The sequence below is a fragment of the Numida meleagris genome, chromosome 6, assembly GCF_002078875.1.
Source record: "Numida meleagris isolate 19003 breed g44 Domestic line chromosome 6, NumMel1.0, whole genome shotgun sequence".
Classification (NCBI taxonomy): Eukaryota; Metazoa; Chordata; class Aves; order Galliformes; family Numididae; genus Numida; species Numida meleagris.
This window is the reverse complement of record NC_034414.1, coordinates 55429908-55452693: the sequence shown is the minus strand read 5'-3', so window position 1 is coordinate 55452693 and position 22786 is coordinate 55429908. Positions and strand designations below refer to the sequence as shown.

Genomic DNA, 22786 nt, shown 5'->3' with positions numbered 1-22786 from the left:
CCCGCGGGGAGCGGGGGGATGGATACATTGTGTCTGTAGGAGCGATGGTGGGAACCGAAAGGGAGGAAGAAGGCGCCGGGAGGGGGAAAAGGGAAAAAATGCGTGCGTTGGGCTCGGCGCTGAGGATGTGTGCTGGGGTGGTTCGTCCCCAAAGCTGCGGCTGTTTCCCAAAAGGAGGCGGGAGGGATGGATGGCGCCTTGCGGGAGGCGGCCGGCGAGCCTTTCCTTCCCTATTATGCTCCCGTTTTGTTCGGAAAGGGACGGTTTCAGCATCTGGAGCTGAAGGGAAGCGTGGCGGTGGGGGAGGCGGCCGCCGAACAATGCGAGTTGGGGAGGATGAATAATTCACCGAGGATCGCGAGCTCAAATTAGAGAGAGGGGGAAATAAAGGCCGCGAAGCTTTTGTTGCACGGCGAAGTTATGGAGTCCGGGGCGTTCAGGTGATCGGATCTTTCGATGGGGCGCTCCGCCAATGCGCTTTGCGGAGGGCTGGTCGCTGTGATGCCGGCTGCGAGGAGGCAGCGCTCGGTTGTATTGATGCTGGGGCCCTTTTTTGAGATGGGTTGCCCCCGCGCTGGTACCCAAGGGTCGTCTGGGCGCGTTGGGTGGGATAAGCGGACAGTATGGAAGTGGGGCTTGGGAGGAGTTGGCTGGCTGCTGAAATGGATGTGGAGCTTTGTGCTGAGCTACGGACACGGAGCGTGGGGCTGGGAATGCTCTGCCTCTGTGCCGTACCTCCAGGACAGTGCCATCTCCGTGATAATGTCACCGGGGTGGATGAGCAGTGGCTTTCAGCCCAGTGAGATAGCTTCAGTGCGGCACCACTTTGTTTTTCCTACTCCGAGCTATTGAGAAACCTCAGAAAATTGTGACAGCAGGGATTGTATTGGCCGTGTTTGGTGGCAGCTCTAGAAAGAGGTTTTGAACCTTCAAGGTTTTCTCTATTGCTATTTTCCTTTGTCCTCGAGCGTTTGTTATTTTTCACTTACTATTCTGTTCCTCTTTGGTACTTTTTTTTTTTTTTTTTTTTTTTTGCAATCTCCTTATCCTGGAAGTAATCTGCTTTCTTCAGAATGCAAGAATCAGTATGCATGGCTTATCCTGCCCTTCCTAAAGGGAGAGCTTAAGAAGGAGCTCTTCTGCTTCCTGTAGATGGAGTTCAAGGTTGGGAATGTTTCTTATAAAGTAGCGAGGAGTATTGAGGTTACCTCTGTGGTAGGGTATGCTTTAATTTAAAACATAAAGCTGGGGCTGGGCTATACTCATCCTGGGGCTGCGAGCCTGCAGTTGAGCAAAGATAGCAAAGCAAAAAAGGAAGGATGTGAGCTCAGCAGAGAACTTGCTGTAAATCTCAAGGGTTGCTCAAGAGCCTGGGTTGGTGTAGAAGGGTTTAGGTTTGACAGTGTCGTTGTTTCAGAGTACCTGCAGGGAGAGCCCCCTCCTGTCCTGTCCTTCGATGGGAAGGCTTGGATTGCAGATGTAGCACACATTGCTTTCAGCATGTGTTAGGGTAGTTTCATTCCTTGTACCTTGCCATACTTGCATTTGAGTGCTTATCTCTTAACAGTTAGTGAAGCTTGTTGTTTGCTAATGATGTGCTGTGAGCTGCAGAAATCACCAGTTTTGACCCTGTGTGTCTCTCCTTCTTACATAAGTGAAATTCACTCATCACAGTAACTGGAAGCAGATTCACTTATGGGTTTGTGGCAAGCTTTCTTCTGAGTAGTTCCAAACTTCTGTCTCGTTTGATTTCTTGAGGAATCTTGATACGCCCCTGTGTATATCAGCAACATCGTTATGTATTGACAGTTACTTGGATTTTAGCAGTTCCTCAGTAGTTGGAGCATTTTTGTGTGCTTCACATAGTTTTCCCCCTAGTGTTGCAAGGACTCAGTTTGTCTCGGTGTATAGAGTGAGTACAAGTGTGTTCTCAGGAGCTTTGCTTATATCTACCATTTTATTCAGATTTAGAACTATGGTGACTTTCTCAATGTTCTTTCAGCAAGCCCGTGTTCAGGTGGCTCATGCTGGACAAGCTTTTCCTCCATTCTGCAGTATGGCACTTTGCTATTAGGAGAGTGAATCTCACAACGTTTTACGTCTGTGCGCTATTTAGGGTTACTGGTTACTTAAAAACAATCTTGGTAACAAACAGGTTTTTAAACAGTATTTTCTTGAGTGCCCAGTCCGGGTCCTCAGGTGGTATAGAAGAGTATGAAGTACCCTACTGACGTGAGTGTCTGAAAAGCTGAAAAAGCTTTTCAATTTCTGTAGTTGGGGCTTGTATCATCTCCTATCTCAGAGGCTGATAGGAAGAAGTGGGGTTTTTCTGCTGTATCTCTGCCACTGAGGTCAGAGTGCAAACCTGCCCGCGTTGGTGCTGCTGGCTCTGATCCTTATACCTGCGTGGGGCTGTGAGGATTTGTGCGTGCCTCTGCTTTTTGTCTGTGCATTTCTTTCAGTGCTGGTGGAACTGAGCCACCATTAATGGAGTTGAAAGCTAAGACAGAAACCTTTTGTGTATGTGATAACCGTACCTTTCTGTGTTGGAAGAAGAGGAGAAAAGTTTTTCAGTCTTACGTAGAATCTCCCTGCAGAGGGGAGGGTAGAGTGGTTCATGGCTTACACGAAGTGGCTGTTCTCACAGCTTTTTGGATTTTTCTGGATTGTTTGGCTTCCCTTGGGACTTAAATGGCGTTGCCAGTTGTCTATTCTATGCTGCTTCCTCAAACTTGAAGTGCCTTCAGTAAAAGTAGTCAGAATTCACTTTTCAGTCCCCACTGAAAGGAAGGCAGCAGCGTAGCGCTGTGCTCTGCCTTCTGCTTTTCAAGGCGCAGAAAATGAGCAAGGGACAGCTGCGGAGGATTTGCCTACTGCAGTTACTTTTTCTTAATTTTGCACTGTTGGTGGTTTGGTTCGCTTTTGTGGGTGAAGGCTTGAGTATCTGGTAGCGTGTTGATGGGTGCAGCGGGAGGGGCTTCTGGGTTTTGTTCAGGGATGTTTGCCCTGTCCTTTTAAAACAATCCCCCCAGCCCCTCAGCTGGGGACTGTTGGTGGCACGCTTACAGTGCTCTGCACCGAGTGGAGGGCTCTGGGGTGGGTGTGCTGGGGTGCTCAGGGCTGTCCGGGGGCTGGGATGGCAAGGAGCTGTGTACTGATGCTGGGAATTGGTGAGCTACTGATTTAAAGGTTGAGGTGTGATGTAGCAAATCTATCTTATTTCCTCCTCTAACTGCGATCTCCATTCTCTGGTTGGTTGATCTTACCTGAAAATGGTCTGTCCAGGGCTTCTTTAGCTTAAAATAAGGTTATGTTAAAATATGTCATTTGTAAGCCCTGAAAACGTGATTGTACGCTCTGTGCCTGCTGCCGCCAGAAGAGAGATCCGAGAAGACCGTCCTGTTACTAAGTGTAACACTACTGAGACATGTAACAGTGTGCATTTAGTTAGAGGTGCTTGTTCTTCCTCTGCCTGGAGTGAAAACAACTTGTTAGACCTTTGTTCCCTCACATCCTTGAATTATGTGCCTGGAGTTTATAAAGCTGTTCCCAGGACTCTGATTGCTGACGGTGAAGCTGGGAAAAAGAAATTCGCCCATTCACAATGCTATCTAATGTTGGCAGTGTTTTGGAGTAAGCATGAACGCTTCTGACGAGTGTGCACGTTCTCCTTGGCGTGTTTCTTATCTGAAAGCCTTGAAGACTATGACTGAGCCTGTGAAACAAAATAGATTAAATTCTTGTGTGTTCACACTGCACAGGAATAATACTGCGCTGATGTGTCTTAGTCTGGATTTCAGCTGGGTTCTCATGAGATTTTCGGTATGAGAGGGGACGTTGCATCACAGAAACCACTGTTTTTGTGCACTCCATTTTGTACTGCAGGGGAAAAATGGTCAGTGTTGTCTCGTTAAGAGTTTGGTGTTACGATATGCTAACAAAATAATTCTTAGGCATTGTGAAGTAAAGCCAGGTGGGAGGTATGGCATGGTTCGGCGGTGGCATAAGGGAGTACCAAGATTTTCCTGATACCGCTCTTTTAAGGAGATGCAAATGCAGATCAGATTACAATGTGTTCTTTAAAAACAAAATACTTCAAAACAAAAACAAATCTCGCAAGAACTTTAGTACCTCTTGTGTTGTTCACTGATGCCCAAAAGGAAAGAGGAATGTTCCAGATGACGAGTCATCAGCTCAAGTGCTGCTTTTATCTTAACCTACCTGGGTATATAGGCAGGTGTTTACATGCCTCAAAAAATCCTAGGCAATGCATGGAAAGAACTTAGACCTTAATCATCTTTTCATGTCATAACAGCCCTTTCTCTTTCCCATTTGAGAAATTTTTGGAGCCTCTCTCAAGAACCTTCTTCTGTATTAGGGCAGGCAGGAGAGCATGCGGGAGAATCTGTTTTCCACTGAGTATTGCTCCAGGATGGGAGACGCTTCAGGGTTTTGTGGCCCTGAGATGTATAGAAATGGCCAAGGAGAAGAGAGGAGCCTTTGCACTTTAGTGACAGAAAATTCAGGAAAGGTGCAGGTTTCCCTGTGCAGCCTGCTGTAGGGTGCCTGCTTTGGCAGGGGGATTGGACTCGATGATCTCTAGAGGTCCCTTCCAACCCCTCCAATTCTGTGATTCCAAATTACAGTTGGCTATGAAGGCTGTTAGGGGTTTCCTCTACTGAGATGTCTTGTCAGCTTTCACAGAATTTTGTTTTAAGCTAAATAAGTTCTGAAATGATTGGAAACATGGAATCAAGTGAATACATGCCAGCATATATACATACATATATTTAAATACAGTTTATGTAGGTGACGAATGCTTCAGGGTTCTTTGATGTGGAGCCATCGCCTCAGTTGATGTAAATTAGCACAGGTTCATTGAAGCCATGCCTGTTTGTACCAGCCTGGGGATTTGATGCAAGATATCAGAATAAGTGCATTGATAAAGACAGGTCTCATCATATCCATAATGTGTCACTTCTTTCTGTGGGAGCCTGATAATATTAGGACTTGTACAACAATGTAGTGTTTTAAAATGCTGAGATATTTTTTTACCCAGACGTTTGAAATGCGTTGTCTGAAGCCGAAGAACTGGTGCTTCAAGATGCATTAGTAGTTCCTTTAAGATAGCTAATACATAGTAGATGTGTACATCATAGGCTATGTAGAGAAACTGTGAATTCTGTTGAATTTGGTGTGGTGTGAGGGAATTCTTTTTAAGTGTTCAGAGGAAAAATGTTACTTACTACATAGAAGTAGAGCCTGAATTTCCAGTGAAGAACTGACAAAATGGAATCAGAGCTTGTGTGAAGAAATCTGTGCTTATATTTACACCAGTGAAAGGTTTTACCAAACAACTTTGTAATTCACAAAGCATCCCTTTCAATTCAATTCGTAATAATCCTGGCAGTGTTGCCTGAAAGAGATGACCCATTTCGTTTACCAGAACGCATCACTAAACCAGAGCAGACTGATGGTGTGTTACGACAATTCTTACGTTTCAAAAAGGAAAAGAACGCCGAGGCCAAGAATCTTGTTTGTGAAATTATTTCATGCTGCTCACAACTGAGAATAATAACCGGACTGTTACGCTAGAGGGGAGTTAGAGGTTGGCTTCCTCACGCTTTCCCCATGCTTACACCCACTGCAAGAGGTGGGAATATACTGCAAGGAGCTGAAGACTTGAAGCAATCCGTGTCAAATGTAAAAGCTGCAAGCGGGGTGCTCTAAATGGAGGTGATTTAGCCGATGACCAGAGTGTTTTCAGTGCTTGGTTCTTCAGGAAGGACTTTTTTCTTGCAAACTATTGACTGTGCAGCTGACATCACCGTAGGATTTTTATCCTTGCTATTGATGTAAGCCTTTTTCTTGACTGTGGATCTGTTCTTTATTCAAATAGGGAAAAATAAAATGTTCTTATTTCTATTTATTTTGTTTTTAAAACCTTTGATAGTGAAATACCCTGTTAAGTGAAAGCAGATGAGGAATGCAAGAGACAAGGGTAAGAACTCGTGTTCAAGCAATGAGGAAAATCCTTTGGCCTCTGGTCTGAAAAACTTGAACGCAGTACCGTAAAATATATTTTTTTAAACCCATGATTTAGACTAAAATTAGGTATTTTATCAAGAGTCTATACCTGTCTGAAGGTGGAGCAGTTGATAGCTAAAATATTGTTAACTGAGAGCATGCTCGAGTGATGAAGCCTTCTCAGGGATGTGTTCTGCTTCTTTGTGTGCCTTGTTGAGGCAAAAGACATTAACAACAGTTGTGCTGCAGGGAGGAGAGCACTCAGAGGGCAGTTCTGCCAAGCCCACGTCCAGATATCTTCTTAAAGTAGTTGTGTTTTTTCTTTAATAATAAGCACAGTGTAACTACTATGCTTCTTCCATCCTAAAGGATAGAACACAGCACTTTAATAAGAAAAAAAGGCTGTATTCTAAAAAAAGCTAAATAATTTAGTTGAAAAAATCGTAATTTTCTCACAACCAACCATTCTATGCCATATGGTTATTTTTATACAGTAAACTACTGTGCAGTGAAAATATCAGTGTAGTAAGACACAGCAGAATCACTTCACCATGCTCTTAATTAGAAGTACTAATTTGGGAAGCTTTTACCTTCTTACACTTTCTAAGCAGGGAAGCAGGAAGGTTTTCAGGTCAGTTTGAGGCCAGGCGCAGGTGATGGATAATCTTGGAAGTGTGGTTTTGTGCTAGGTTCAGGAGTGCCAGGCTCTGCTGCTGGCTCTCATATGCCACAGTTTACCTACTTGTAGAATGAGCTCTAGTGGTCCCTGTTCATTGCAGGGGAGCTGGACTAGCTGACTTTTAAGGATCCCTTCCAACACAATCAATTCTGTGATTCTATTATTTGTGATCGTGGGAGTAAGATCTCGTGTAGCTCGGTGGACTCTTGTCAATGAGAGCTGGTCCCGCTATCATTTTGCAAACAGCAGTAGATTTTGAAGGCAGCGCTCATTCAGAAAGCTTGTGCTGCTGTAGCTAATTCAGCTCCAGCTGCCTGCTTGCTCTCTTAGTCTGTCGGGGTATTTTTCAGTCAGGGTTTTTTGATGGTGTTCAAATTACAGTAAATGCCTGTAACCACCCGAATGGGAAGAAAACAGTTTAAATTGCTTTGTCAGAGGAAATGTACAAAGGAATGAAATTTAAGCAACAGATTGCATATAGAAGCACCGTCTCTGAGCTTTAATATTACGCTACTTTTTGCAGTTAAATCTTTTAAAATCTAAATGGCTGTATTTAAATAATATGTATTTTCTTCGTTAGATTACTGGGTTTTAAGTTCATGAATTCATAATAAATAAGACTTTATCTAGAAGGTCACATGCTTGTGACTACACTTGAGATTAAGGTGTCGGATTGCTCTCACTAGAACTCTGCATGGCTTACAAAATAAGTTAATGGGTAAATAAAATGGGCCATCGTGGCAAAAGCAATGATCTTTAAAAAGCAAGTTACATAAAAGCAAGAAGAGCTGAAGCTGTACCTCGGAGTTCGTTGTGAGCCGAGACATTGTAGGAGCTCTGGAGCACAGCTTGAGAAGGAAGGAGCGCCCTTCCAAACCAACTGGAAAAAAAATTCTGGGAAATCTGCATGCAAATGTAGTTCCTGGAAAGCTTGTCCCTCGCTGGTTTCAACTGCAAATTCAGACTTGGCCTTGTGTTGGTGAGCGCAGGCTGAAATTTCTTCCCCTTACTACCAGGAGGAGGTTTGGATGCCGGCAAGGAGCACTCCTCAGGCAGGCACGCGTGGTGAACGCCGTCCTCCACCGCTTTGCTCTCTGCCCCGCTGCCGGCCTTTCCTCCAGTTAAACAGCAGAGATGGCAGCTCCCTCTCAAGGCCGCTGTATGCCTGGGCACCTTCAAGGGACAAGGATTTCTGAGGGGAAAAGGGGGAAAAGCAGGCACATTCCCTGTGTGTGCCGGGTGGGTGATGAACAGGTGTTGTTTGTGTGTTGCGTTTTGTTTTAGTCAATACTTACATGGTTAACTTGCCGTGTGTTTAACTGTCTGGATTTGAGTGGTGTGCTTTGCTTACTTCCTTACTGCCTCCCTTCATAGGAGGGTCTCTTCAGGGAAGTAGAATTATGCTGCTTTAATTTCTCTGGTAAGCACTGGGCTTGTCTGGGACTTCTTCCCATGGTAGAAGAATTCAGTAAGCGCTGTGGCTAGCAGCCCTGAACAAAATCAACCTAGCAGGCGGTGAGGAAAATCGAACTGAATGTTCAGTGCAGTTGAGTACAGCACGGCTGTAATATGCTTTTTGGCAGCCCTGCCTTTCCAGTGGGCTTGTATCTGGCATGCAGCTGTGTGGGGCAGTGAGAGCTGTCGGCGAGGCTGAGCCCCCCAAACAGAGCCGGTCACGGCGGGGTACGGGTGGCTGTGAGGAAGGACCTGCTGGGTCCTGAATCAGAAAAGATGAGGCTGTGTTAATTAACGCATGCACAATAGTTTTTACATGGGAATTGAAAACACCTACAGAGTACAAATCTGAGTAGAGAATCAGCAAGTTAGTATGAATGAATTTACAACTAGAAAGGATAGAAAATAAATAGCAGCAGTAAAGCAACAGAAAATAAATAGCAGCAGTAAAGCAACTTACAGGAAAAAACAAAAGTGATTCTCCAGGGTAATACTGTGTACACAGGGTGAAGTTTTGCGTAAGGTGATGATTTAAGATACTAGAAGACAAAGTTCACATGGCACGTGTTTTAACACCTGGCCATTGACCATTTTTTAATCTTGTTAATAATTCTTTATTTAAATTTATTGGTTACTTATGGCATTTTCCAGAGTTCTTCTAGGTCTTTGATACCGGTGTTAAGCAAGGAGGAATATGGCAGCTGTAAATGTGGCTGTGAATTAGTTTTATAGATAAGAAGGGGAAAGCTGGGAGCTATTTTAGAAGAGTGGGGAGTCACTCATACAAATATGCAGTGGAGGGGTCTTTGAGATGATTTGGTGAGCAATATATTGTTTAAGAAAGATGCTCTGGCCCAAGTAGTTCATATAGCCATACTTAGAGGAATTGCACATTCAGGTGCAGAGGCTGCACTAACATCTGTAACTGGGGCATGTGATACCTGCTGGTCCAGCTTTTGCTTGCTGCGAAAGCCTGCTGTAAACCTTTATTTGTATTCATCCTGCCGTATTTTAAAGCCTTTCTCATCTGGGCGCAGTGAGTGGAAACCTGAATATTATCCTTCAGCTGCAGTGAAACCTGGTGGTGAAATACGGTTTTGCTTTGAGTGTCCAACTCTGGTAACTTCTGGAACTCAGTTCTTTGTTCAGCTATTTCACGTGAAGATCTTTTACATAGACGTGCAAAGAACTGGTTCTAAAATGGTCTGTGAAGCACTGTTTTCTGTGTATATCCTGCATTAGATTGCTTTCTGCTTCTGTATTCCGCTGCTAGAAACACAAAATGGAAATGAACGTCTGGCACTGAAATTGGGCAGGAAACATCATACCTTAAAATGCAGGCAATTTCCTGCCCAGCATGGGCATTTCTGATATTTTCATTGCATGCATAATCCCCTCTTCAACTGTGATGATCTTCTGAATCTTTAGGTGCTTTTCTTTCATGCGAAACAGACAGAAGGCTGTGATAGATATCTTAAGTTTTTGATGTTGATCTTTCTTAAACAGAACTCAGGTTCCCGTTGCTCTTGCAGGATTATATTTCTGTTGTTAAGACCAAGATTTTTAAACGTAGGCATTTCTGAAAATGTCTCTTAGTTTGAATAAATTATATACTTTATTTTTGAACTAGTTCACATTTTATTGTTTGAAGTCCCCTTCCTTGAGCTCCCTTTTATTCTAACTGAGAGAGCTCGCTTCAGAAATGTATTTTCTTTACAGGAGTTAAACATCCTTTAATTGACTACACTGAAATTTCTTGGCAGCTACACAGTGTGCTTTTTCATTTACTTTGTGCAACTGGAAGTAACAGTAACAAAGCTTAGATTTGCAACAGCAAAGCGTTTTTTTTTTTCTTTTGCTTTTTCGTATTTGGTGACATCCCGTGTTGAGGCAACTCTGACTTCACTTGGTAATTAAACTTCATTTGTGAAAGACCTTTTCCCCATTAATTTGATCCATTAAAGAAATGCTCTTTGAAGCTGGAGGTTAATCTTCCCATTTAAATTGCTGGGTTTTACCCAGATTAGTTACAGCTTAGTTTTCAACAACAGCTAAAAATAGTAAAGTGTTCTGCTGTACAGTTTAAATATCTATCTATAGTAGTAGCCTTTCTCGTAAGGAAATATATAGTAAGAGGGAGACCTGGAGCTGCTGCTGGGACGTCACTGTTTGTTACTGACATTTGGGCTTTCCTCAAGTTTTGCCCATTGTAACACAGGGTTTCAGCAGGCAGTGCTTGATTCACTTGCTCTGGGTTTAATTTTTAACAGCAGCACTGTGAGCTTGATATGAGCAATATTCAAGTCAGTAATTAGTAATTTAGGGGCTGTGAAAAGCTCTGACTTCTGTTGAAATCTGTGCTGAGAGTCCTAAAACCAAACATTTAGAATCCAGCTGAAATGTTTTCAAGAACATGGAGCTTTCAGAGAGAAGACAAATACATGGGAAAGGACTGTTTCCATCTCTTGCATTGCCCTTTCCTGCGTTTCTTTGTTACTTTTGAGCCTGACAAATGCACAAACTTGAAGTACACAGCATTATTGTTCAAGCATGATTTTAGGTAAAAAGTACTGTCTGCAGTCGAAAGGGAAGCTATAGTGAAGCTCTGGCATCTATGCCAATGGGAACCAATTACTTGAAATAATTCTATAGTAGAAGGAACTTCTGGCAAGTGAAGGGATCTTGAATGAGCAGCTAACAAAGGAAAATCAGAGGTACAAAGGTGAATCTGTTTAAGGAAGCATAATTACCTGTTTTACTTTTGTCAGAGGCAAAACCTGTGGTCAGAGGAGAAGGACAGAATTGGGAGTGGTTTTTCACCTCCACCCTCAGTTTTCCATTGAGAGAAAAGACACTTGAGGCCTGACTTCAGTGAGAAATGTTTAATCCATCCAGTTTGAAATAGCTAAAATATTTTTTCAGTACTGTTAAAGGTCTGGCTTCTTGTAGTGACTTTTGGGATATACCTGTATGTCATTGGCCTCAGGATTCCTAGACCAAGATATCCATTTCTCAGCCTTCAGGTGGAGACAGAATGCGAAGAAATCTGCAAGAAAAGAGAGATCACCAGTTATTTCATGCTGCACTTCTGAGGAACACAAGCTATGGTCACAGAAACTGATAGACTTAGTGTATGTCAGGAATCTTTTAAAAGATACTCGTAAGTTAGTTATCAGAAGGTCTCAGTTTGTTGGAAAAAATCAAGTTAATTTTGCAAGAAATTCTGGTGGCTTACTTGGTCTTTAAAAATGACTCTTTAAGCTTCCTTAATATTTCAAGGCATTCATGCTTGCAAGGTCAGCCTTGAAAGCACAGTCACTTGGATACTTCTGCACAAACTAAGCAGGTTCTTTGGCTGTTGCAATTAGCACATGATTTCTGCATATATTTAACTGCTTCCATTGAATCTGGTTCCTTATTTCCCTGGTAATATCAGCTTGTGAGTCACTTTCCTCTGTCACTTGCGGAACCTCTCATAAGATGATGTGCTGATTAAAAAGTTGCATGTTTTTGCACAGATCCACAGGCATAGCAAAGATAATTTGGCAATGGCCTCCTGAAATTAGAAAAGTGAAAAGTGTCATTCCTAAACAGCTGGTAGCAAATATAATACAATATAACAAAGGTCTTTTTTCTGCCATCTTCAACTAGTAACGCTTGGTTTCTTTATGATAACATTCATACATGCTTTGAGTTATAAAAATAGTATTTATAGAGATACGTTTATCTTTCATGCAAGTGAATGGAAAAAAGTGGATCTACAGATCAGTACAACTGTGTTTTGTATCTCAATTACATGTAAAAAGAAGACAAGAGGCCTTGAAAAGATGTGTGTGTGTGTATATATATACATATATACACACAATGCAAAAGCATAAGGTATTACTTTCCATAGTCCATTTAAAAATAATAGCATATTTAGCTGCAGTGGCCTAATTTCCACTGATGTGGGTACAGGGAGAAGGGACAATTATTGGCATTATTGAATGGCCGAGGATAACACTTGTTTTTATGCCTGCTGGTAGTGAGCTGTCCTTTACTGGATGTGTTCTGGGGGAGGCACTGGAAGAGGATATACTGGAAAAAGAGAAGTGGGAAAGGGACTTTTCCAAACACTTGAAAAGCAGGACACCTCATGGTAAATTTGCTTATCTGACCTGTTTGGCAGGCTTTGTAAGGATGATGGCTTTAGCATGTGAGGGATGAGGTGGTAAAAAGGGAAGAACTTGGAGAGTGTAAATGGTATTACTAGAGCATCAAACTAGAAATAACATAAGCTGTAGTATTTTGGGGGGGCTGTAGGGGATAGGAGGGAAACAGGTTTTGGAGGCTAGAGAGGCAGCAGTCAGTGTACAAGGTAAGGGCTGAAAGAACTGTTCTAAGAATTGACTTTTCGTGGTTCTGCATCTAATTCTGGCAGAGCCCAATTGCAGCAGAACTATATACACAGAACTGCATTTAAACTTCTAAAATGGACGTTGAAATTATTCAACTTCAGAAACTGGTTAACCGGCTCCAGGGCATCTTAGACAGTCGGACATTTAACTTAAGAGAATGTTGTAGCTTTTATATTAATCCCAAACTTTTTAAATACAGGATTAGTTCTGAACGCAGGAAAGAAAAGTCAAGAGATGCAGCTAGATGCCGAAGAAGCAAGGAATCAGAAGTGTTCTATGAACTTGCTCACCAGCTGCCCCTTCCGCACACTGTGAGTGCCCACCTTGACAAGGCCTCCATCATGAGGCTGACCATCAGCTACCTGCGCATGAGGAAGCTGCTGGATGCTGGTAAGTGCAGAACTTGTCAGCAGAACCTGGAAAGGGGCTGGACGCATACTGAGGGAGAAGGTATTTCTGAAACCAGTCAGCAGTTTAAAAGAAGTTAATAGTACTTTTGTTGGCTAGACTTTCCTTAAGGTAGAAGGCTTATTGGTGGGTGTACGAAAGCAATCTCACTCTGATTGTCTGAGATTCATGACGCCGTTACTAGACCTTGAATTTAATTGATCACTTAGATAAGTAAGCAATACTGCTTTTGAATAGTCCTGCAAGACTGAACTCCTTGCAGACTGGTGCCAGAAGTCATTTCTGATGATAAGAATGATTGATATTTAATTTAATAAAAATGTACCGTCTCTTATAGGTGAGCTAGAGACAGAAGCCAAAATGGAGAAGGAACTCAACTGTTTCTACTTAAAAGCTCTTGATGGATTCGTTATGGTTCTTTCTGAGGATGGGGACATGATTTACATGTCTGAAAACGTGAACAAGTGTATGGGACTCACTCAGGTGAAATATTGATATTTCCTAAGACTGTTTCACTTCTGTTAAAGATGCTAAACTTGTGTATATATAAAGTTAGACACCTGTATACCTCTTATTTTGCAGTTCGATTTGACGGGGCACAGTGTATTTGATTTCACTCATCCATGTGACCATGAAGAGCTGAGAGAAATGCTTACACACAGAAATGGTGAGGAGAAAAAACAATCTCTTTAATTCTCTTATGGATAGTTCCTCTTGGCACTAGTACGGTTGGATATCTGCCAGATAAAGGCAAAGAGAGAACAAATTGCTATGTTTTTCTGCTTAGACCGCAAAGTTAGACTTCCAGAGATACTAACAGAAGTAGCCAGAATGTTTTGGAAATATTCTAATTGTAGGAGACACGACTTCACTAGCACTCTTTAATCTAAAACGAAATTAATGACTGAAAATTATTGAGGGTTGAAAGAATTAGCATGCATGCAGGAATGAAATTAGTTTAGATGTAAGTTGGGTGAGAATGATCTTAAGTGACTGCTATAGAAAAATACAGAGATGTTGAGTTGGTATGTCTGTCTTGGTCCCAGATAGCCCGTACAGGACAACTTAAAAGCAAATGGTTTCTTTCAGAAATTTGTGGTGCTAGATTTAGTACGTAGAGATGATTAGGACACAGAAAAAGTAATTGGGTAGTGGTCTTACGGATATCAAATGCTCTTTCCTTGGATAAGAATAGAAAAGAACACTTGGAAAGCCCCATAAAGCAACTGTTAATTCTGGGCTTTGGGATTTATGCTTCACTGCACCTTTTAATTGGTGCATGAAATTGGTATCTTTTCAGATTTCAGACTTTTTATTTCTCCGTGTAAGGGAATAGAACGCTGTATTCGCATATGCTGGACGCTTTGGGATTTAACAAATGCCCATGAATTACTGCCTTTAAATCTCCTAAAGGTTTGTTAACGACTTGGCAACATGCACGCCTCCAAACAAATCTGCTTTACTTGGTTGTTATAAATCTGAAATTGGACCTCTCTAATTCCTGTTTCATCAAACAAGAGGGTTATATGAACTTCAAATCTAGATAGTGATGAATTACCACATCGTTAGGACTGACCTCTGCTTTCTTGTATCACTGCAATTCTATTTAGTTCAGCAGAAGTGACTAGATACAGTATCATTGTGTTAAGGGCCCCGGCTTTGACTTTGTAAGCATTTTCTAAACTTCTCTGTCCCTAATACTGAAGCGTATTTGTAAGGCTACATCAGACATCCTCCCTGCCTTTGTAACCAAATAATGCCTCTGGAGGGAGAAAAAGTCACTAAAGCAGTGTAAAAGCTGGTCTGGTGCAAAAGCATATTCTTAAATTTAGTGAGTATCATGCAGGTGAACTGTAGCATGTCTAAATTGACCAGACTGGAATACGGTGTCTGGAAAGCATTATTACAAAATCTGTTTTGCAAATGAAGCTAGCAGACAAAAAGTCTACATTGCACTAATAATACATTTTTATATTTATTAGTATTCCCAAGTTGCATTCTACTGCACCTCTTACATCAGTGGAATCATTCTGAGTATTAAATAATCCTCTTGGGGATTGTGCAGGTGCAAATGAATACAGCTCTCTGATTGGCAGAAACTGAACTACATTCTGATTTTTAGAAGGCTGCTTTTTAACTTTCCAAGCTGGCTGTTACAAAAATGATGTCCAGTGCTGAACGAGACTTGAGAAAATTCCTCCATCTTTTACAGCTGCTTCTTAAAGCAGAGCCCTAGGCATCAGCGTTCAGTACCGATAACATTTTTGATCTTCAGCTATGAATATCTAGATTGGTTTAGCTCTTCTAAAAACACACCATGAAATAAGCTATGGTTATTTCTCTGAACGCTGCGTTACTTTTTTTTCCCCTTCTTTTGAGGATGTTCTAATGCAGCGTAGTGGCAGTAGTTTGAACTCCTACCAAGATGAATTTCATTGCAACTGCTGTCTGTGTGGGACAAGCAAACTGTTATATAAGCTCATATCAGAAGCAAGCTCACGTGTTCTGAACTTCCATGCTGTATTGTGATTTGGTCCTCACTCTAAGCATCCCTCTGCAGGCTGGCTTTGTTCCGCACCTCCTTGTCCTAGGTGCTTTGTCCGTGCTCAGCTGAGCTGCTTGCAGCATTCCTGATAGGATCAGTATGTTTTCTGTGCCCAAATTAGGCTGTTTGGTTTTTGAATAGCTGAGCTAGTAGCCAACTTCAGAAGGTTCTCCCCTGTAAAGGCAAAAAAAAATAAATTAAGAGCCTCCTGTTAGCAAGCAAGACTAAGAAGTTAGTACTGCTAATATTAATTTGTATCAGAATTTCTTGACTTTTTTCAAGAATGCTAGTAGCGTGTTTAAAAACCTGGTGCCTGCTTGCTCTAAGAATGCAAATCACCATGGAAATCCTCAGATGCGTTTAAAGAGCCGAGCTGTTAATTCTCAATTTAAAAACTTAAAATACCATAGTCCTGAAGAGATATGGGCCCAAAGCACCCATGAATTACTGATCTGCTTTAATGCAAACCAGCCTGAAGTGCTCCTCATCCTGTTTTCTTGACTCAGTATTTCCGCCAGTCATCTTTTTCCTGGAATCTGGGATTGTCAAGCTGACTACAAATATGGTCTTAAAACATCAAATCTTCTTATTTCACAGTAAAACTCATTCTGAAAAGCTTTATTAAAAGTGCTGCTAGTTTTCAGTATTTATTTTTCCTTAGTTCTATTACACAGGTAGTTGAGCTGTGATTTTGTTTCATTTTTAATACCTTCGGAAGATGATCCATGAGCTCAAGAACTGGTTTACTGTTTCCTTTTGCTAGGTCCTGTGAAAAAGGGCAAAGAACAAAACACGGAGCGCAGCTTCTTTCTCAGGATGAAGTGTACACTGACCAGCAGGGGAAGAACAGTGAATATAAAGTCTGCTACATGGAAGGTAATGAGTGCAAAGGACTTCTTGCCTAGGTTGGCAGCTTCCTTTTCAGATGTCATAACTTAGTGTGTTTCAACACTTTTCACTTCACATAACTTGAAGTTGAGTTTCAGTAAGTATTTAACTAATTTAACAATCGTGCTTCGATGTGCTGAATTTTAATGCTGAATACATCAGGGAGGTAACTGAAACGATGTTTAAAATTAGTTTTTCAAAACTCTTTAATTCTCCATTTTAAATTAGAGGTTATTCATTTGTTAGAAATTATAATTACGAAATGCTTGTGTAAAGCCGCCTCCTCTGAGGGAAGAATACTTGACGCCATTTATACTGATACTCAATTCCTTTTGATTCAGCATTGTAAATCCGACGGTTGAGGTTCCTCTGAAGGACTCCTGTGTTGTTCTTCCTGAAGTTGCTGGCTATCCCTTCTGTAATAACTGGAACAAAAAGAGCCCAGTCTGATAAATGTCTGACATGAATGCATTTTCATTTTCTCCTTTAGGCAACCTTTTATTGTATGAAGTGGCATTACAGTGAAAAATATTCTTTTTAACTTAAGCTTAGTTACTCTTGATCAAATAACTTCTTTCTTCTTTGCTGTATGTGAACAGTTTCTACTTCGGATTTCTTTTTTTTAAAAGGGGAAAATCAGAAAATGCAAACCTCATCTTTTGAAGAACTTATTTGATTTCTTCTTCTAACATCGCCTCTGCAGAAAGATCTAAAATGGAGACTATTTCCAAAACTATTACCACAACTTTCAGGTTGACACAGTAGGATGCTTGTTGCTGAGGCAATTGCTTACCAGTGTAATGGATTTAACTTCCAAAGAAATTGACAGGAATGCAGAAGCTTCTGGCATTGCTTCTGCAGACACAAAAGAGGAAGGAGATGGCAGCGAGTGTACTAACAGCCTGTGTAAGATGAGGAGAACTGGGTGTATTTTAAGAATCAGTTTGAAAGCACTGTTGTGTTCCTGCTGTTGATAACACTAAGCTTAGAGAGGTGGGGAGGGGGAACTTCACTCTGTGTGCACTAATGGAAGTGCGCCTGCGTTGTCTGACAGAAAGCAATCTGGTCTCTTTTTAAGTGTAACTGTCCCACAGGTACTGCACTGCACTGGACACATTCGTGTATATGACACATGCAATAATCAAACTCACTGTGGCTACAAGAAGCCTCCCATGACGTGCTTGGTGTTGATATGTGAACCAATTCCTCACCCATCAAACATTGAGGTCCCCTTGGACAGTAAAACGTTCCTCAGTCGTCACAGTCTCGATATGAAATTTTCCTATTGTGACGAAAGGTAAAATATATTCTGTTCTTAACAGCTGCATTCATGTGAATGAATGATTTGCAGGGATTGGTTGTTTGTGCTGGCTAACGTGGGCCTTATGCTTTTACATAGTCTCACTCTGCAACTCGATTATCTGCAAAACAGAGATGTCAGTGAGATGCGTTGGCTTTCATTGACTGATCAGGATGTCTTATTAAAGCCAAATTCTTAAGTCTAAGGAGGGTGCAGGGTTATTACTTGCGAGTAATTCCTCAGATATAACTGCCTGTTCAAACTGGCCTTTAGCATTGTGGCAACAATTACATTGAAATGAGAAGATTTTTCTGGATGCTGAGAAAATGGAAGGGATTTGAGGATTGCCGGAGATGGTGGTGCAGTTTGCAGACTGAAAAGTGCACACATATAATATCTGTCAGGCACGTTTTGCTGCTTTACCACTCTTTCCTCAGATTAGCATCTGCTTTTTCCAGTGAGGAGAAAAAAAATGTTGTTGTACTTTTAATGTAACGCTTCTATAGTTGAAAATGAGATTTTGTATTACAGCATAATATACATCATTGATGTAGTCTAATACATGCTCATCTTATTATCCTTTGGAAGCTTTAGCTTGATAAATCTGAAAAAAAAAGGTGTGAAGGAAATCACTAGCCTGTTTTTTTTTTTAATTGGGTTCTATTTGTTACTGCCTGCCAAGACTTTGCTTTTTTTCATATAACACAAATGAATTTCTAATCAGTTACTACAGTCAGATACAAAAATATGTTAGTGCAGGTTCCCTTCTGCTCTGTGCAGTAACTTTACCTTTCTAAGGCTGGTGGTGGCACAGAAAATGTATTCTTCAGTGTTGTTGTGTGTGTAGAGCAGGGCTGGATGAATCCTTTTTCCCAGTTAGCACTGCCCTCTAGGGGCTGAAGAAAACACTGTTTTCTTTGAGAGCTAACAGTGGGAAGAATAAATCTGATTAATAATTTGTCTTAGTTGCGTGGTTAAAACTGTTAAAGCAAGTCTTTATTTTATTATATTCTCATTTGTGTAAGCTGGATATTCAAGTCCGTAAGTAGCTTGTCTACTTTTAAGCAAAAACGTCTAAAAAGCAGGGATTTACTTAATCCTGTCCATCACAGGACATGCTTTATAAATATTCAATGAGAAGTAAAATCCTATGGCTGCTGAAATGTCTCGTATCTTATTAAAGAAGCATAGAAGGAAAAAAGAGCACTTGAAAATGAAAACTCACAGTAAGCCAGCATTGCTTGTAATGTATGTGGAAGAGATTCTTAAGTTCTCTGTGGATCTACAAGCATCCATGTGCTCTTGTATTTGCGCTGCTCAATGGCTGCTTCTGCTTAGCAAATTCTCTCTTGTTTTAAAGAATTACAGAGTTGATGGGATATGAGCCCGAGGAACTCCTGGGTCGTTCAATCTATGAGTACTATCATGCGCTGGATTCTGATCATCTGACCAAAACACACCATGATAGTAAGTGAAAAAGATAGCACACCAGGGGCAAGCAACAGAATAACAAGGGTTTTCCTTTTAATTGCAGATACGAATCTGCAGAGAACACCTAGCTTGAAAACTTGACTTTTTTTCTGCCTGTAATTAAAGCTGATGTCTGTTCTGTTTTCAGTGTTCACGAAAGGACAGGTGACAACGGGACAATACAGAATGCTTGCCAAACAAGGTGGCTACGTCTGGGTTGAAACCCAAGCAACTGTTATATACAACACTAAGAATTCTCAGCCACAGTGCATAGTATGTGTAAACTATGTATTGAGGTAAGTTGAGTAGGAACTGCTGTTTTTGTCGTGATTTTTTTTTTTTTGGAAGATTAAGTCAGATTCTGATTACATCTTTGACTTGCTGAGAATCCGGTTCCTATTCAGTATGCTACATTGCTAACTATTTTTCCTACCAATAAGGTTTTTACTTAGAATACTGCTAGTCATAGGATTAGGATTTAAAAAAGACAACTGCTTCTCTGATGCAGTGATGTCAGTTTGGAGACCTCTGCAGGCAAATGAGTACAGGACCAAAGTGTTTTGGATTATCATGGTTGAAGCATTGCAGAATTTGTGCATTGTAGACATTTATCTAATTTTTGTCCACAGTCTGGAACAGTTATATTCACCAGTAATTCCTAGTGATGGAGTCAGAGCAGCTGCAGTGGTGTCCTGTTTATCTTTTTCTTCCATAGAATTCTTTTTACTGAAAGCTTCAACTTAAGGCAGCCTTAAATATTTTTCTGCAACTGTGGAATAGTCCTAAGTTAGTTTTTTGCAGTTCTAGTGAATGTACCAGTATCAATCCATCAAGAATGTGCATTTAAAAGAAGACTTTTAAGGAAATCCCCTAAGTTTGTTTCACTTGTTTTTCTTACTACTTCCAAGAAAGCATCAAGAAAGCATGTCTGTCTGTTACCTTTTTATGACGCCAGATTTAGTCTGTTATGTTTGAGGAACCAATTTTTGTTTGTAAATGCCTGCAACTTAGAAAACTATTAAGGCTGAATTCTAGCTGTTTTTCAATCATCTTCCTTTCTGTCTGGCAGTGGAATTGTTCAGAAGGACTTGATATTTTCCCTTGGACAAACTGAGTGTATGCTGAAACCAGTGGAGTCTCCTGAAATGAAAATGACCAAAATATTCAGCAAAGATGACCTGGATGATACCAACAGCCTTTTTGAAAAACTTAAACAGGAACCAGATGCTTTAACCGTGCTGGCTCCAGCTGCTGGAGACACAATTATCTCCCTAGATTTCAGCAGTAATGGTGGGTGTGTGTTTAAACTGGAGAGCATGCTAATTAGTAAAGTTTAGAATTTTACAGTAAACTTTGGAAAATAACTTCCCACTCTCACTTGCCTAGTGATCTTTCAGCCACTGTTAAAATTTAATGAGGTCCGTAGACACACTCAGTATTGTTACTTAGGTTGATGGTCTCTTTTAATTTTTATAGAGTCTGATGAACAACAATGTGATGAAGTTCCTTTGTATAACGATGTAATGCTCCCCTCATCCAGTGAGAAATTGCAGAATATAAATATGGCAATGTCCCCACTACCTGCCTCTGAAACTACAAAGCCACTTCGTAGCAATGCTGATCCTGCACTCAATAGAGAAGTTGTATCAAAGCTGGAGCCAAACACAGAGACACTCGAACTTTCTTTTACCATGCCTCAGGTGCAAGAGCAACCAACCAGCCCTTCTGATGCAAGTACCAGCCAAAGTTCACCTGAGGTTAGTTATGTAATTTGGATACACTGTCATTAAAATGTATGCGCTGTGTTGAGGCTTGTGGAGCAAATCTAGTTAAAGATGCACCCAAGGCATGAATTTGAAATTATTTCTAGGTTGTGACTTAGTTATGCTCATACTCTACGGAAAAAAAAAATTTCACAGGGAGAATTAACTTTTCATAGAAGTGAGTCTTGCAAATACATACAATGCATGTGATAGAAGAGCTTGAGATTGGTCTTTCTAGAAAAGGACGATTCAGAGTTGGCTTCTGTAAACAGCAAATTAGTTACAATAAATTACTGCACAGGCCACTTCTGGGTTCCAACTAATCAAGTGCTTCCCAAATAGGGTAAATAAACGCATATGTTTTCCTTTCCCATTTTAGTTTTGTGCAGCCATAGATCAGAATTAGTTTTGGCATTCACACGTTTTTCAGAGAATCTATAGATACAATGCAAAATAACGTAACGATAGAAAGTTAAAACTGCACTCAAAATGTTTTCACAGCCCAGTAGTCCCAATGACTATTGCTTTGATGTGGATAATGACATGGCTAATGAATTCAAACTGGAATTAGTGGAGAAGCTCTTTGCAATAGATACAGAAGCAAAAAATCCATTCTCCACTCAGGTAACGTACATAAACTTGAAATTCTGTATCATCTTAGTACTTCTCATTTTGTTAAATGCTTCCAGGGACCTTATTCTTCTTTTACGTAATGCTGTATTAAAAATAAATTGCAGAAAATTACTCCAAGGATTTGGTAAAAGGAAGAGGCTTAGCAGAGCCACGAAGTCGTAGCTGAGATGTTCTGATGTAAGTTTTACCTCTTATGTTCTCCAGGAGACTGATTTAGACTTGGAAATGTTGGCTCCTTACATCCCAATGGATGATGACTTCCAGCTACGCTCCTTTGATCAGCTATCTCCGCTGGAAAGCAGTTCTTCTGGCTCTCAAAATGCAGCCACCATTACCATACTTCAGCAGACTCAGACACCATCAACTGCTGCTGATGAAATCAAACCAGTGGCAGAACACGTGGATGATGTGAAGGCACTAATTGTTCCGTCATCTCCTGTCCACGTAATAAATGACACGAGTAGTGCCCCAGCATCTCCTTACAGTGGGAACAGGAGTCGAACTGCGTCTCCAATCAGAGCAGGAAAAGGAACACTGGAACAGACAGAAAAATCTTGTCCAGGAGCACCCAGTTTGATAACAGTCACGCTGAACAAAAGGTATTTTAAAAGTGAAGCTCTAGCCCTAGTATTGATTCAAGAAATTAGATATGATACGCTTTGAAATACTGCAACTGATGTACATTATCTTCAACATTCTACTTCAAAGTAGAAATTAATATTTAAATCCAGACACCTCAAGCCAGTTTTTTTTGTATAGTAAGCTTCTCTAATTTCTCAGCAGCTTTTTTTGCAGTAGCCCTTACATAAACATCTCATGCAATAGGCAGCTACTACACGCCAGCTGTGTTCATAATTTTGTTCTGCTCTTGTATGTGATGTATAGCCATTTAAAAAGACTGCAGCAGGCACTAAACAGGTAGTTTTACCTACACAGTATTTCTGATGCTTTTCTTGTCCACTTCATTGAGGTGAGAGGCATCTACAGTCTGTGCTACGTGTATTGCTTTTCAAATTGGCTATAATTCATAATGATGGACTATAGCATATGTAGCACGTATTTATGACAAAATCAGAGCGTCAGACCTTTAATACACAGAAACTTTGTTCACAAAAACTCAGAAGACTTTTCCTCAATCTTCCCTCCCTCCTTTCTGTAGAAAGTGAATTACTGAACTTTATGCTTTTTTGTTTTTTTTTTAGACTTAATTTTTTTTTGCTA

The 22786-nt window shown here is 40.9% G+C and overlaps 1 protein-coding gene and 1 long non-coding RNA gene across 15 annotated transcripts in view; one reads left to right on the top strand and one right to left on the bottom strand.

Moving 5' to 3' along the window:
* HIF1A (hypoxia inducible factor 1 alpha subunit) overlaps positions 84-22786 on the top strand; it is a 30231-nt gene continuing 7528 nt past the window's right edge. For 2 of the 4 annotated variants that reach the window (XR_002440851.1, XM_021403702.1), the window contains exons 1-12: positions 11117-11292; positions 12758-12948; positions 13304-13449; positions 13549-13633; positions 16275-16387; positions 17494-17696; positions 19060-19166; positions 19318-19465; positions 20239-20459; positions 20646-20926; positions 21434-21556; positions 21770-22164. Coding sequence is in view for 3 of the 4 variants with exons in the window: in XM_021403702.1 (XP_021259377.1) it covers positions 11132-11292; positions 12758-12948; positions 13304-13449; positions 13549-13633; positions 16275-16387; positions 17494-17696; positions 19060-19166; positions 19318-19465; positions 20239-20459; positions 20646-20926; positions 21434-21556; positions 21770-22164 (2174 nt within the window). In the remaining variant the exon portion in view is untranslated. Of the gene's footprint in view, positions 441-11116; positions 11293-11716; positions 12300-12757; positions 12949-13303; positions 13450-13548; positions 13634-16274; positions 16388-17493; positions 17697-19059; positions 19167-19317; positions 19466-20238; positions 20460-20645; positions 20927-21433; positions 21557-21769; positions 22165-22786 lie in introns of those variants that run through there. The other 2 variants (XM_021403704.1, XM_021403703.1) reach the window with 2 other exon arrangements.
* LOC110402049 lies at positions 4758-21895 on the bottom strand. 11 transcript variants are annotated; one of them, XR_002440855.1, is made up of 5 exons: positions 16221-16350; positions 15467-15685; positions 11397-11717; positions 6618-11207; positions 4758-6390 (listed from the first exon to the last, which is right to left on the bottom strand). It is a non-coding gene; the product is annotated as an uncharacterized LOC110402049 (long non-coding RNA). The 11 variants fall into 11 exon arrangements; XR_002440853.1 differs by having other exon boundaries at positions 4758-7094; positions 7507-11207; XR_002440859.1 differs by having other exon boundaries at positions 7507-11207.